Here is a 12,558-nt window from a genome sequence, read left to right as displayed (position 1 = left end):
CCACTCCAGCAAATCGGGAAAAACTGTTCTGTTAACAGTTCGAGTTTCCTCGTTAAAATTATTCCACTGAGCACGTGGTTGGCATGTGCATATATCTGCTGTGGATAGATCCGTTTATTACCATGATTGTATTTAATTTTTCATGGAACAAGTCTTGATAATTTGTTGGTTTCTTTAAAACTCAAGAAAAAAAGATATAAATGTCCTAAACATATGTGTTTACGGCGGGTCTTTTTTCTGTGGCGATAGAAGTTATTTTCAAATTGGGCACTGCAAGGAGAATGCTTAGCATTTAATTTGAAAATGTTAAACAGTATGCGGTGCATGAAAAACAAATTGTAATTACATGTCTTACATTCGAAAATTGGTACATATGTATATTTTGTTTAGAAGTTAGATAGAAAAAATAGACAGCTATAGGATTTCCTTCAAGCACCTCACATAAATAGCTAGATTGTTTGCAATGACCAACACATTGTATGGAGTAATATTTGGACATAAAAACGCATCATGTCTCATTATGTTGACAACGTCGTAAGCTCTCGCTCATTGAACATACGAAGCTTGATAAAATATATTAAGTTGTTTCTTTGAAATTTAGAAGCGAGTACAATGTTTGCAAAGAAAGGTCCATTGCGTATGCTATGTCTATCATCGCAAAAAAGTGAGAGCCCCCCCCCCCCCCCCCCGAAAATCCTATGTTTGTTTTTCAAAATAGTGCAAAAGATTAAAAAATTTTGCATTACTAAGTACGTGATGGAATATGTACTAGCCTTATAAGACCACTTGTTATAAAAATATTTGGTTTCCCACTCTCCCGATCTACTGCCTGGAAATGGCCCGACTCATTTTTTTTTTTACATCCCATTACACGATATTTTTTTCTTTTTCTTCCGTCAACAATTATGTTTGAATTTTTTAGGAATTTCTTTCTCACCTATAAATACGGACCCAATAATTTTTCCCTGAGTTGGGAGGACCAACAAACGTCATTTTAAAGATGGTATAAAATATCTAATTATGTTGATTTTTTTCTTTACTTTATAAAATTTTAATTTTGACAATATGGGCAAATAGAATTTTCGTCACAAGTACCTGCATGACGTCATTTTCAGATTGTGACATCATAAACAAGGAGCAAAACTTCAGCATATGCTATTTATAGAACTTGTGTTTGGCTATGTTTCTAATCTGAATTGTGGTTTTGTAGATATAGAGATAGTTCGAACTTTTTGATCACTCCTCGTACTAGTAGGTATTAAAACAAGGTCATTCATATCGATTATATGTGTCTTATTTCTTTGTGTTTCATAGATGATAATTAAAATTTTGATAGATAATATACTAGTAAGTTATCTATGGCAAACTTACAAACTCTTAATTTTTAACTTTGATGGTGCTTATTTTTCCTTACCTGGAATCAAAGACTTTAAGATTTTTTTTATATCAATACGTACACTATTTAACAACTGTTCGATAATTATAATACTAAATAAATTACTTCAAGCAACACTATAACACCTTTCCTCTCTTAAAAGTGTTCATATTATTTGAAATATTTTGCAACTGTAATTCTCTTCTACATTTAAAGATTGTTATGTCCCTCCATATTAAGAAGAATTCTGGAAAACAAAATTCTGTGCTAAAAATAGACCACGTGCTGCTATCCATGAACTACTTTCATGGTTCTTTGCACTCTTTTTGAAGACAAGGGTACCTTGTTTTGAACTTGAAATTATCATTTAAAAGTACAAAATTTAGACATTTTCTTAACAAATGGTTGTAGAGAGAACATTAATGCACAGTTTGCATATTTTTTTGGATTTTTAAGGCTCTGCTGAATTCTGTAGCTGTGCAGTTCTAAAGAGCATATCAAAAGCATTTTTCTGCAAAAGTATAGATTATATATACACAACATGCATTCAGTTATGCATATTTATTGTATCTTTATCATAAGGACTTAAAATTTGATCAAAATATAATGTATTTTAGCCATTTGAAGAAATGTTTACATTTTGTTCTCACTTCACTAAATTTGGCCGGACATCCCCCTTAACATTACTTTTGAAAAAGTTCCAATTTTAGGAAATAAATTAGTATTCTAACCCTTTATGACCCTTTATTTCATACGACATTTAATGGGAGAAAAATACCTGTTGCACATTATGTAGGTGAACGTTTTGCTTTAATGATACATAACAAAACATTGATTGTAATAAACGTGGTCTAAGATGGCCGATTATTTGCAAAAATTATATACTTTGAGTATAATTACTGAAACAAAACTAACATTAGTTCAACAGCTTTGTTGACCGGGTGCTGGTAAGCACGACGATGTAGGGTATAGCGTGCATGGTACATATCAAAAATGTTCATGTATTCCTGAAAGATAAACGATATACATGTATTTGTATATAAATAATGAATTAGCTTTTTAAATAAATGCATTGTAAAGGAATATATTTTAATGACCAATGTTTGTCCCCCAAATCAATCTTTGACGAACAAATAGACCTAAATCATCAAACCTCCCTAACTCCGTCACTTTCGGTAAATACCGCGCTGTTTGTAAACGAATGCGATTGTGACGTCATTTTTGCAAGCCGAAAATTTATAATCAAATTCAAAGCTACTCTGACAGCAAAGTTCAAAAATGCCTCAAAACAAACTGCACTTTTTTCTTTGTACCACTTAAAACAATGTTCAGGTTTGTTACTATGTTTAGCAAACAAGACATAAATCGAAATATAATTTGAAAAGACATGCGGGATGTTTTTTAGCTTATAGTGACGGAGTTTTGGATACTATATGTTCTATGCATATGCCAGGGGGATATTTATAGAATTTAAAACATTAAATATTTTCATCAGTCATGACGTCAAATGATAGATATGACGTCAGAAAAATGAAGTAAATTCAAAATATCCATGATTTACATGGGCAAATGTGTATATTACTCGTGTCAATATATTGTTTGAAAATTACTGAGCGACGGTGTGCTCCAACTCAGTGCTTTGTATAATTATATGTAGAATGATAATATCAGTAAAATGTGTAAATAGTGTTATGGAGCAAATTTTGCGCTCTATAAATTACATACTAAAAATTAACAAATTTTGCCCATTTTGTCAGAAAATTTAAAAAATCCAAATAGTATGTGACGTCAAAGGAAAAAATTGCCAACAAACTACAGTACTTCGAAATTATTATATTTTTCATCAATTAAGATTTTTCATACAACATACATACACATATATATATATGTATCATATATCAAGAAATTTTCAAAATTTGTTGACTTGTATGGGGGCAATCATACTTATACCACATACAGCTCTTTCTCACAGTACAGAGAATAATATTTTTACAAGCAACTTACCGATAAAGGAAAGGAAATATGATACTGGTATTTATTGTCATCTTCGCTATGTTTGTGTTTAATAACACGAGCCAGCATTATGCTACGCATAACCTGAAAGTTATGTTTCATGCCCAGCATATGACAGTCTCTAGAGAAGTAATCCCATTTATCCACGTCAATTTTGTTCTTTTCATTAGCCACTATCTGCAAATCAAAAATCTTGTATAACAATTTTCCCCACAAAAAACCAAACAATGAATTCTTGTAAGGCCATTTTTTTTCGAGAAAATTACCTCATAAAGAAAGTCCAATTTCTCTTCTCTCCCTGTTTCCCCCGCACTTTTCTTCTGAAAATTGTTTAATCATATTTATAATATTTGGTGATGTAAAAAGTTATATTGAAAATAAGTACTACTTAATACACAAATCTATATTAGAAAGAATTAACAGTGTAGGTGTTTCAGTTTGCAACTCATATGTGATGAATACAAAATACCCCACGTATTAAGCCCTCAATAAAATTTCTATCGTTAGATTTAGGCCCTAGCTTTAGATCTTCTTTGTCAGCGATTTCTGTAAGATCCTTGTTATTTTCGAAAATCCTGAACATCATATCAACGGAAGCTTTCTCGTGCTGTAATAAAATATTCAATTGAAGAAATCGCACGGTTTAATAAGATATATTTTTTAAAAAAATAAAAGCATTGGAAAAATAATAAATTTCCAAATGTGCACTGACCGTCCAATCTGAATCTCTTCTTATTCTAGGGATGAACAGCTGATCAAACAAGTGCGAGAATGCCCCATGACCTGTAAAGAATGATGTTAAAAATACTTTATTAAATTTGTACATATACTTATTTTGTTTGCAAGACCAAGTTTTGAACTGTGGTTTTAAAATTGACTGCTTATTGACTCTTGTTGACCCCCCCCCCCCCCCGAAATAGGATTTTCGAGTTTGGGCAATTTTTTTTTTGCTTGTCAAAGTTCTTCTCCAGGTAAGTCAGGGTAAGTAAAAAAAAATTGTCTGGCTCCCCCCCCCCCCCCACTTTCAAAACGATGCTACGTGGCTGTGAATTAGAGAGCTCATTCCGTTTCAGAGATACCGAGGGAAAATAAGATTAACAGTAAAGATCAGTTTAATTTGTTGTGTTTCTGAATCATTAAAATCCCATGCAGAAAAATCATACAAATCATTTTTCTCACATGTGTTTTTAAATGCTAATGGTGACGTCATAAACATGTGCATTTTCCAGTATTTTCTTCAAAAGTAACAGAAGACCAATTTTCAATGGAATTTTAATTCAGAAAATTTAATCCACAGGCATCGCCCACAAGGATTTAAGATATGTGATTTTTTATTGTTTTTTTTTTTTCACACCATATCAAAAAATGAAAGTGGGCGACGGCTGCGGACAGTATTTTCTAAAGGAAAATTACCCTTGAATTGGCAAATTTGAGGCTTTTTCTGTTAAAAATACAGAAATGCATCACATTAATGACGTCATATTTGCAGAATGGTAATCCTTAGTGCCATATTCTTTCCTGCTTTATCACATTCATATACTTGACTAATATTTTAGCCAGTTTCAAGACTTTTTGATGACATTACAATTTTAGGGCACAATAAAGCTAAAACCATACCTTCTTCTTCTTGTGTGACTTTGACTGATAATTCCTGAGTTATTAAAATTGATATGTCGATTACCCTCCCCCCCCCCCCCCCATTAAAATAAAAATTTTCAATATCTCCCTTGCGCATCATTAACAGCCTTGATTTTCACAATCTCAACTTGATTTTGAGTTCACAAGAGCATTTATCTTTCTCATAGGATTATTATTCAGGCCTTTCAACGATACAGTTTTAAAGGTTGAGAGTAGCTGTATTATACCAAAGCAAAAAAATCCCCCGCATAATGAATCTCACAATTTCTCGATTTAGGATAGAATTTACAGAATCAAGCTGGTTTGGTACACGTAAATGTTTGTAAGAAAGTCTCGACAAACACTGACACTGGCTACATTTTCCCTGTGTGAAAATGTCAAAAACATTACGTATACAACGCGTACGTGTGAGTATGAGAGTAAAATCGAAGTATAAAGTTGCCAGTTTTGCACAACAAATTAGAGCAGAGAGTTTCTGTCAGTACTAAGATGAGTACGATTGTCTGCTGTATAAATACCGGTTGAAGTGATAATGCCTTGACAATAATGGGGTTTATCCAATATGTTTCATGCAGCTTAATTTTTTTACATGCAAAGATAGATAACTCTGAGTTTCTTAACATTGAACTTCATAAATCATGGGGCTCGGTGCTCAAAAGTTCTTGATATTTCTTACATGCGCATGTCCTCTAGAATATTCCTTTTTTAATTTGTAATTTGAATGAAGCAGACGCCAACATTTTTTAAAAAGAATTAATCGATCATCATCTGCTCATTTATTGTCAAATACAAGTAAATATGTTACGTGTATCAAGAGCTTATAGAAGGCCAGGAGACCTTATTCCAGATAAATCAGTAAAATCACAAGAAGTTCCGTATCCAGGCCTAAAACCATTGAGTAGCTGTAGCAACTCATGCACCGCCACGTTCTGAACATGATGTCGCCATTGTCGAGAAGGCACCTGACTCAGAGTCACTATCCACTGTAACTTCCTTAGTTTCCCTGTTACCTGCTATTCCAGTTCAACATCATCGAGGTACAGTTCAATTTGACCCAAATCCTTTTATTAATTATTATATTTTTAATTTTACGAATTTCCATACAATGCGAGATTGAAATGACGTCACTTGTTATCAAGGGGAACCCTATGCATGTTTCATGACAAAATATGACCCCTTTTAATTTTCATTGCCATTTTTTAGCAAAACCAATATCGAGTGAGTTGTGCATTTTTGCACATTTGGGAATTTGCCTAAATCTAATACACGTGTATCCGTCGTGGTTTAAACCAGAATAACAAACTTGCTTTGACAAACACTGACACTGGCTACATTTTCCCTGTGTGAAAGTGTCAAAAACATTACGTATACGACGCGTACGTGTGAGTATGAGAGTAAAATCGAAGTATAAAGTTGCCAGTTTTTCACAACAAATTAGAGCAGTGAGTTTCTGTCAGTACTAAGATGAGTATGATTGTCTGCTGTATAAATACCGGTTGAAGTGATAATGCCTTGACAATAACCGAGGTAGCATGATGAAAAGCCCTATCTTGATTTGACGTTGTTACGCGCCGACGTCACCGTCATGGTTGGTTGAAAAACTTAAGTTACTCTCTGACAACTTAAAAAACTTTGGTTGAAAAGTAAAAAACAAACTGCACAGCAACATGTTGTTGCCTTTTTTATTCACTTATGCAATTCACTTACTAAACCCAATGTAAATTCCGTCATCCATACCATGATTGCAAGAAATTTATACTGACTGCAACTAAGCAAAAACGATATCTTAACTTTAATTCTAATGTTAAGCACTACGAAATGTGGTCACACAATTGTCATCATCAACATACAAGTGTTTTTCGCTTTTTATCACTTCCCCTACGTGACGCCATACATTTTATGGTTGAGTAGTTTTTGCCATCAATTTTAGTGCAAAGTAACAAATATACATCTGACCAATTTTCATAATTTTCGGCCACATAGTCAATTTTTTTAGCATATTATGTTAATTATGCGTTTCTTTTTCCTTTCAGTATATTATCCGCAACCCCTATTATACAATTTAATAAAATTTAATTTCATTTAATGAGACTTTTATTACATAATGCGCTTGTTACCTATTTAACTTTTTGATTGAAAATATATTTTGGATCCCCGTAGCAAAACATGGACACTGCCATTCTTTCTATACTATGAAGGGTACCCATCTCTTATCCGCAACTTTTCCTATGCCACTGAATAAATATTTTAATACTTTCACATAATTATTCTTTTTACATAATGCTATTGAGCACCTTCTGTTTTACTTTTTGATCTGACACTAATTTCGAGGTCGCCCAGAGCAAAATAGAGACTTCGCAGTTATAATCATATGGGAGGTGGGGGTATTATTTAGAAAGCTCAGTGCTCACAATACCTTTAGTTTATTAAACTCAATTAGTTAAATACACCAAGTAACATATGCTAAATTATATCATATAAATATTGCATGTAGTTGAGGCGCAGCCCCGGTTGACAATGGTTTTCTTGGGGTGAAAATTTTCAATGTTACACTCAACTACATGCAATATTTATTATAATATACTGAATGTTTAATACAAATACATATAACAGTAAACCGTGCGCGCATAAATTCTGCGCAGTCGCTTTTTTTACCCGTCGTCAAGCAATGTTGACTGTTGCCTCGCTGGAGGGCGTGGCTTCATTATTCAGCGGGTAATAGTGCCTGTGTTTTTTAACAAATGTCTCCCGACCAATCAGATTCAACTAATTTACATGAAAGTATAATATATATCCATACTTCATTCTTGGTCGAAACTACAACACAAATTACATTTGATTAGAATATTGCCATTGAAGCTGCGATAAGGTGCTTCTCATTCTCAGACATTCTCACATTAACAAATAAAAAGGTGCCCCTTTAAACTCATAATTTTACATGGCTAAGAAAAAATATCAATTTTCCTCATTTGATATCCTAAGAGCATTATTACCTAAATCATGGCAAAGTCCAGCAATCTCCACACAAAGAATATCTTTGTCCTTTATTTTGATATTATATTCTGGATTATGTTTCTTCAACTTTTTTTTAAGATTTCGAACCAGACATCCTGCTAGATACGAGGTTCTGTAATAGACAAAGGTAACAAAAAACATAATGATACACAGATAACAATACACAGATTTCGACATCTACTAGTATGTTCAAGGACAACCTCTATATCAATACCTTAATTTGCATAATAAAGTAAAAAATTTCCTTTTTTTTGTTATTGTTTATCAATTTTTAGGAAAATGCAGTCGTAAAAAAAATATGAAATTATCAAGCTTCAAAAAGCTTTATTTTCAACCGGAGCAGACAGCGAAAGGACGCCAAAAATACATTGCGTATATAATATAATATAAGAGAAATCATTTTCTCAACATCATTACATCTATTTTGTCGTTTTATCCTTTCATAAAAGGATGTCTTAACAGCAACTAGTTTTTATTCGACAGATATGTCATCGTGTGATACAGTTTTGTATAACCCACAATATTGTTAGACGTCTGTCAGCATTAATGCCGTTGCATTCATACAAACTCCTGCAGATATTTCTTTTGGTGATTTTTTTTTGCCTACGTTAGCGTACATTCGGAGATGCATAGTTTTTGGGGGGGGCTTTGTTCGTCTTTCCATTTGTCGGAGGAGCGAGCATCCCCCTGCCGATCGGTCACATCTGCTGTGTGCTCCTTGTCATGACCGGGAAATAACGAAAAATTCTTCGTTAATTCAGTAAAAAAAAAAATGGACTAACAATTAATATGAAGAACTTCAGACAGCATTCAACTATATGATAAATTGTATTTGCTGACAACTGAGATATATAAACTTCGTATGCAGTTGATCATGATAAAGATATATTACTGCATAAGTAAGGATTGAAAAGTTAAATTCATCCCATTTATGATGGAGCATGGTTGTAAGGTTACCATTAACGTCTTTTTCAAGTAAAATATCCAAATATGAAACAGGTGTGTCAGAATCTATGGTATCTTTTATCGCAAGCTCACCAGGATATATCGTATCGACATAAGAATGGAAAATAACATTATTAATTGACAATATGTCGTTGATATATCTAAATATCGAATTGAAGACAACAACAAGTGTTTTCTTCTTTTCATTTCACGCATTTTAGATTTAGACAACTTCTGCTTCATATGAATACAAAAATTGGTCTGCTAATAACGGAGAGTTATTGATACCCATGGGAATTCCAATAGATTGTTGGAAGACCTGGTCTTCAAAATCAACATAGATATTGTCAATCAGAAACTCAAGCATCTTTTCGATGTAAAGTTTCGGAATTCAATATGGATATTGTAGTTCAAATTCACTTTGGATCTTTGGGATATTAAAAATATTCAAAGCTAACATATAATTTTGAAGATTGTCTTCCTTAGAAAGGGTACCATAAGTCCATGAGTATAAGTTGGATTACCCCTTGTAGAAGAGAGAGAGAGAGAGAGAGAGAGAGAGAGAGAGAGAGAGAGAGAGGAGATATACCCAATGGAGTGTTCGAATCGTGTGTGAACTGCACCAGGATAGACAAACGAACAGCCTCCAAGTTGTTTTATGAATCTCAGCCGTTGAAATTCAGGTGTGTCAATAATCTTCACACAAACAGGATTCAGCTCGATTGGACCCCATATAGGATCATTGAAAATCTGAAAGACAACAAACACAGATCTGCTGCATAATGGATACCGTACATCCGGTTTTTTCGCCGTGATCTATTTTTAGCATTTTTTGCGATGATTTTTAATTCGCAAAATATAAAACACGCAGAAATTATATCAGCTATAATGTGACATAAAAACATTACCATTTTAAACAAAAAAATTTCAATCGTAAAAAATAACTTATGCAAAATATAAACTGTACTAATCTACCCCTTTTTCGCAAAATTTCCAACACGCGAAAAAAACCCGATATATGGTATTGTCTCTAATCTTTCGCATTTTAAGTGATATACAATACATGTAGATCCAAGTATCTTGTACTTGTACAGAGAAGTTAACACAAATTTAACAAAAGTTTTATTGAATACTTGATATTAAAGCAATACATTGATTACTTTAAAAACGTCCATGCGCAACTTTGACTCTAACAATGTAGTTTTAATATGAACATTGAAAGATATCCAAAATCGATCTTATTAGGTCAGAAAATAAATTTAATATTTCATCTCTAAGCTTTAGTATATCATACTTTCGATTGATGCCTTGAATATTTCGATGTCTTTGTTGAGGTTGATGGTTCGTCTTCCATGGTTTTTTTAATAGCTAAAATTTAAAAAAAAAAAGAATTATTTCATAGTAACAGAGTTAGAACATTGAGTATAATCTCGTCATCTTGATTTACTCTACATTGTACCATAGTAAGCTGTGATTTCATTCGTTAAAACTGTGGGTTATCTGTACATTACCCAAACTCCGCCCATTGAGGTGGGACAAAAGAACTAACTAAAAAAACCATGCACAATTTTTAAATGAAACATTTATCCGGGGTTATTATACCTTATTCAGGATAGTAAAAGTTATTATCATTGTATTATTATTGTAGACTGCATCATAAAAATATTATCAATTAATAAAATGGCATAAATAATTTGACTTCCGTTAACAAATGAAAAGAAACCTTCCAAAATGAATTGAATTGTACGTAAAACAAATGACTTGCAATCGATCAATCATTACAATACACGGTTATATACATTTCAGATTTACTGTAAAATAACTCGACTTTTGCGAAGATACTGTACAGTTGACGGCTTACTTGGACATTTAAACCTGTGTCATGTACGGAGGTACGGAATTTGATATAGATAAAAAACATCCACTAAGGTGAAAGTGGTTGTATTCGGGACTTTGAAATAATTTATCAAACAATAAAATATAATTGATGGCAGGATAAAATTTATTTAGATACTTTATTCACGAGAATTAATATATCCGTTTATTTTCAATAACTTAATAAATGATATTAAGAAGAAGCCAACTTTCGGTCGGAAAATTCGGCAGGAATTAGTCAAGACTGGAATGGAGGGTGTGGAGGGTACGTAGGAATGTTGCCGTTTCCTTCCTAGACAACATAAGATATCTGAAATAACCCTTATTATCGTTTTGTTAAATGTTAAGATCAATATTTTTTCACAAAAGAACTCCCGTATATTTTCCTGGTGTAAAAGTAAGTTGTCAACTGTGAAAGTCAGTGTCTTCGCAAAAGTCAAATGACTGGTAACCATAAAACTTCTAAATCTTTATCCTATATACCGATCAGGTTTTGTGGTGGAAGAATTTTCGAAACCATTGTATCAACTCAATCTTTGGCTTTTTTTTTTTTTTTGCATAATTAGAGTTCTTTTTTAAAATATGTCATTAATCAGAGTAATGTTAAATTTATATTATTTTATTTATTATAATATTATAATTTTGTCGGTCAGCCACTTTTCATCTTTATATCGTAGGAAAATTGTAACTTTTAAAAAATATACTAATGTTTGGATTCGGGGCCATAAAAGTGAGACAAGCTCACTTTTGGTCTTAATCTCACTTTTCCAACATTAACCCCTTTTGAAAAAGTGAGACGGAGATCAAAAGTGAGTTCATCTCATTTTTTGGCCCCGTAGACTGATCATGAGTTGTTTTCAAATTAGGATGAGAGGGATCTTTTACAAGCCGACAAAGTGCGGGAAAATCCTTTGTTAAAAAGAAAACACTAAGAGGTCTCCTACATACAGAATAGTAGCCACTTACATCAAATGTTTGAACGAGATTTTTTCATTCAAAATTCGTATCATTTTTAACTGCCATAGATTCCAGATACAATTTACACCAAAACAGAATAATACTAACTGAAATTAGTATACAATTAATTATCAATATTTGATATATAATAGTTTTTAAAAACTTGCACGTGCTCAATTGCAGAAAACAGTTTTAACAGTACTTCGGGGTCGGTTGCTCTCTAATCAAAAATTTTAATTCTGACTAGTTTAATAGAACTCTTTTAATAATACTTCTACAGTTTTTGGAATTCCTTAAAACTTGTCATTTCAATTTGTATAATTATAACAAGCTCACCTTTCTTTTTTGGTGTTAGTTGTTTTTCTTCAGAAAAGTGCAAATATCCACAATGCAGGATCACCTTCTCTTTCTTGATTTTGTTGTTAACAACATAGTTGGAAAAACCCCTTAAATGAATTAGTGGTTCTAAAGGAAATGCATGTTTTGACTTGCAGAATCAGATATCGATTTCTAACAGATGGATATGGAGATAACGAACAGTATTCAATATCAAAGTCAATAAAACAATACAAAATCGGAGCAGAGCAAACACGGACCTCTGAAACATCAAATCTACTACTTTTAAAGGGAGATAGACACAGTTTCAGCAAAAAAATTCATGCTTACAAATCTTTAACCAAGATGTTTTTAATGATCATCAGAAATTTTGATTTCAGTTGTCAAGATACAAGACATATTTA

The 12,558-nt window shown here is 32.6% G+C and overlaps 1 protein-coding gene across 3 annotated transcripts in view; it reads right to left on the bottom strand.

Annotated features, from left to right (window-relative positions):
• Window positions 1-12,558, bottom strand: part of LOC134247716 (deoxynucleoside triphosphate triphosphohydrolase SAMHD1-like) — a 39,028-nt gene that overhangs the window by 15,464 nt on the left and 11,006 nt on the right. For 2 of the 3 annotated variants that reach the window (XM_062730047.1, XM_062730049.1), the window contains exons 3-11: window positions 12,155-12,264; window positions 10,281-10,354; window positions 9,576-9,736; window positions 8,020-8,153; window positions 4,101-4,171; window positions 3,858-3,995; window positions 3,655-3,708; window positions 3,380-3,565; window positions 2,291-2,382 (exon numbers count right to left, since the gene is read on the bottom strand). In XM_062730047.1, the coding sequence (XP_062586031.1) occupies window positions 2,291-2,382; window positions 3,380-3,565; window positions 3,655-3,708; window positions 3,858-3,995; window positions 4,101-4,171; window positions 8,020-8,153; window positions 9,576-9,736; window positions 10,281-10,340 (896 nt within the window). In that variant the 5' untranslated portion in view covers window positions 10,341-10,354; window positions 12,155-12,264. The remainder of the gene's footprint in view (window positions 1-2,290; window positions 2,383-3,379; window positions 3,566-3,654; window positions 3,709-3,857; window positions 3,996-4,100; window positions 4,172-8,019; window positions 8,154-9,575; window positions 9,737-10,280; window positions 10,355-12,154; window positions 12,265-12,558) is intronic. The other variant, XM_062730048.1, reaches the window with a different exon arrangement.

The sequence above is a fragment of the Saccostrea cucullata genome, unplaced genomic scaffold (genome assembly GCF_032062105.1).
Source record: "Saccostrea cucullata isolate Sc308-1 unplaced genomic scaffold, CSIRO_AGI_Scuc_v1 ctg64, whole genome shotgun sequence".
Taxonomy (NCBI): domain Eukaryota; kingdom Metazoa; phylum Mollusca; class Bivalvia; order Ostreida; family Ostreidae; genus Saccostrea; species Saccostrea cuccullata.
Note: the sequence above shows the minus strand (reverse complement) of the source record. Positions and strands in the feature narration are given on the sequence as shown.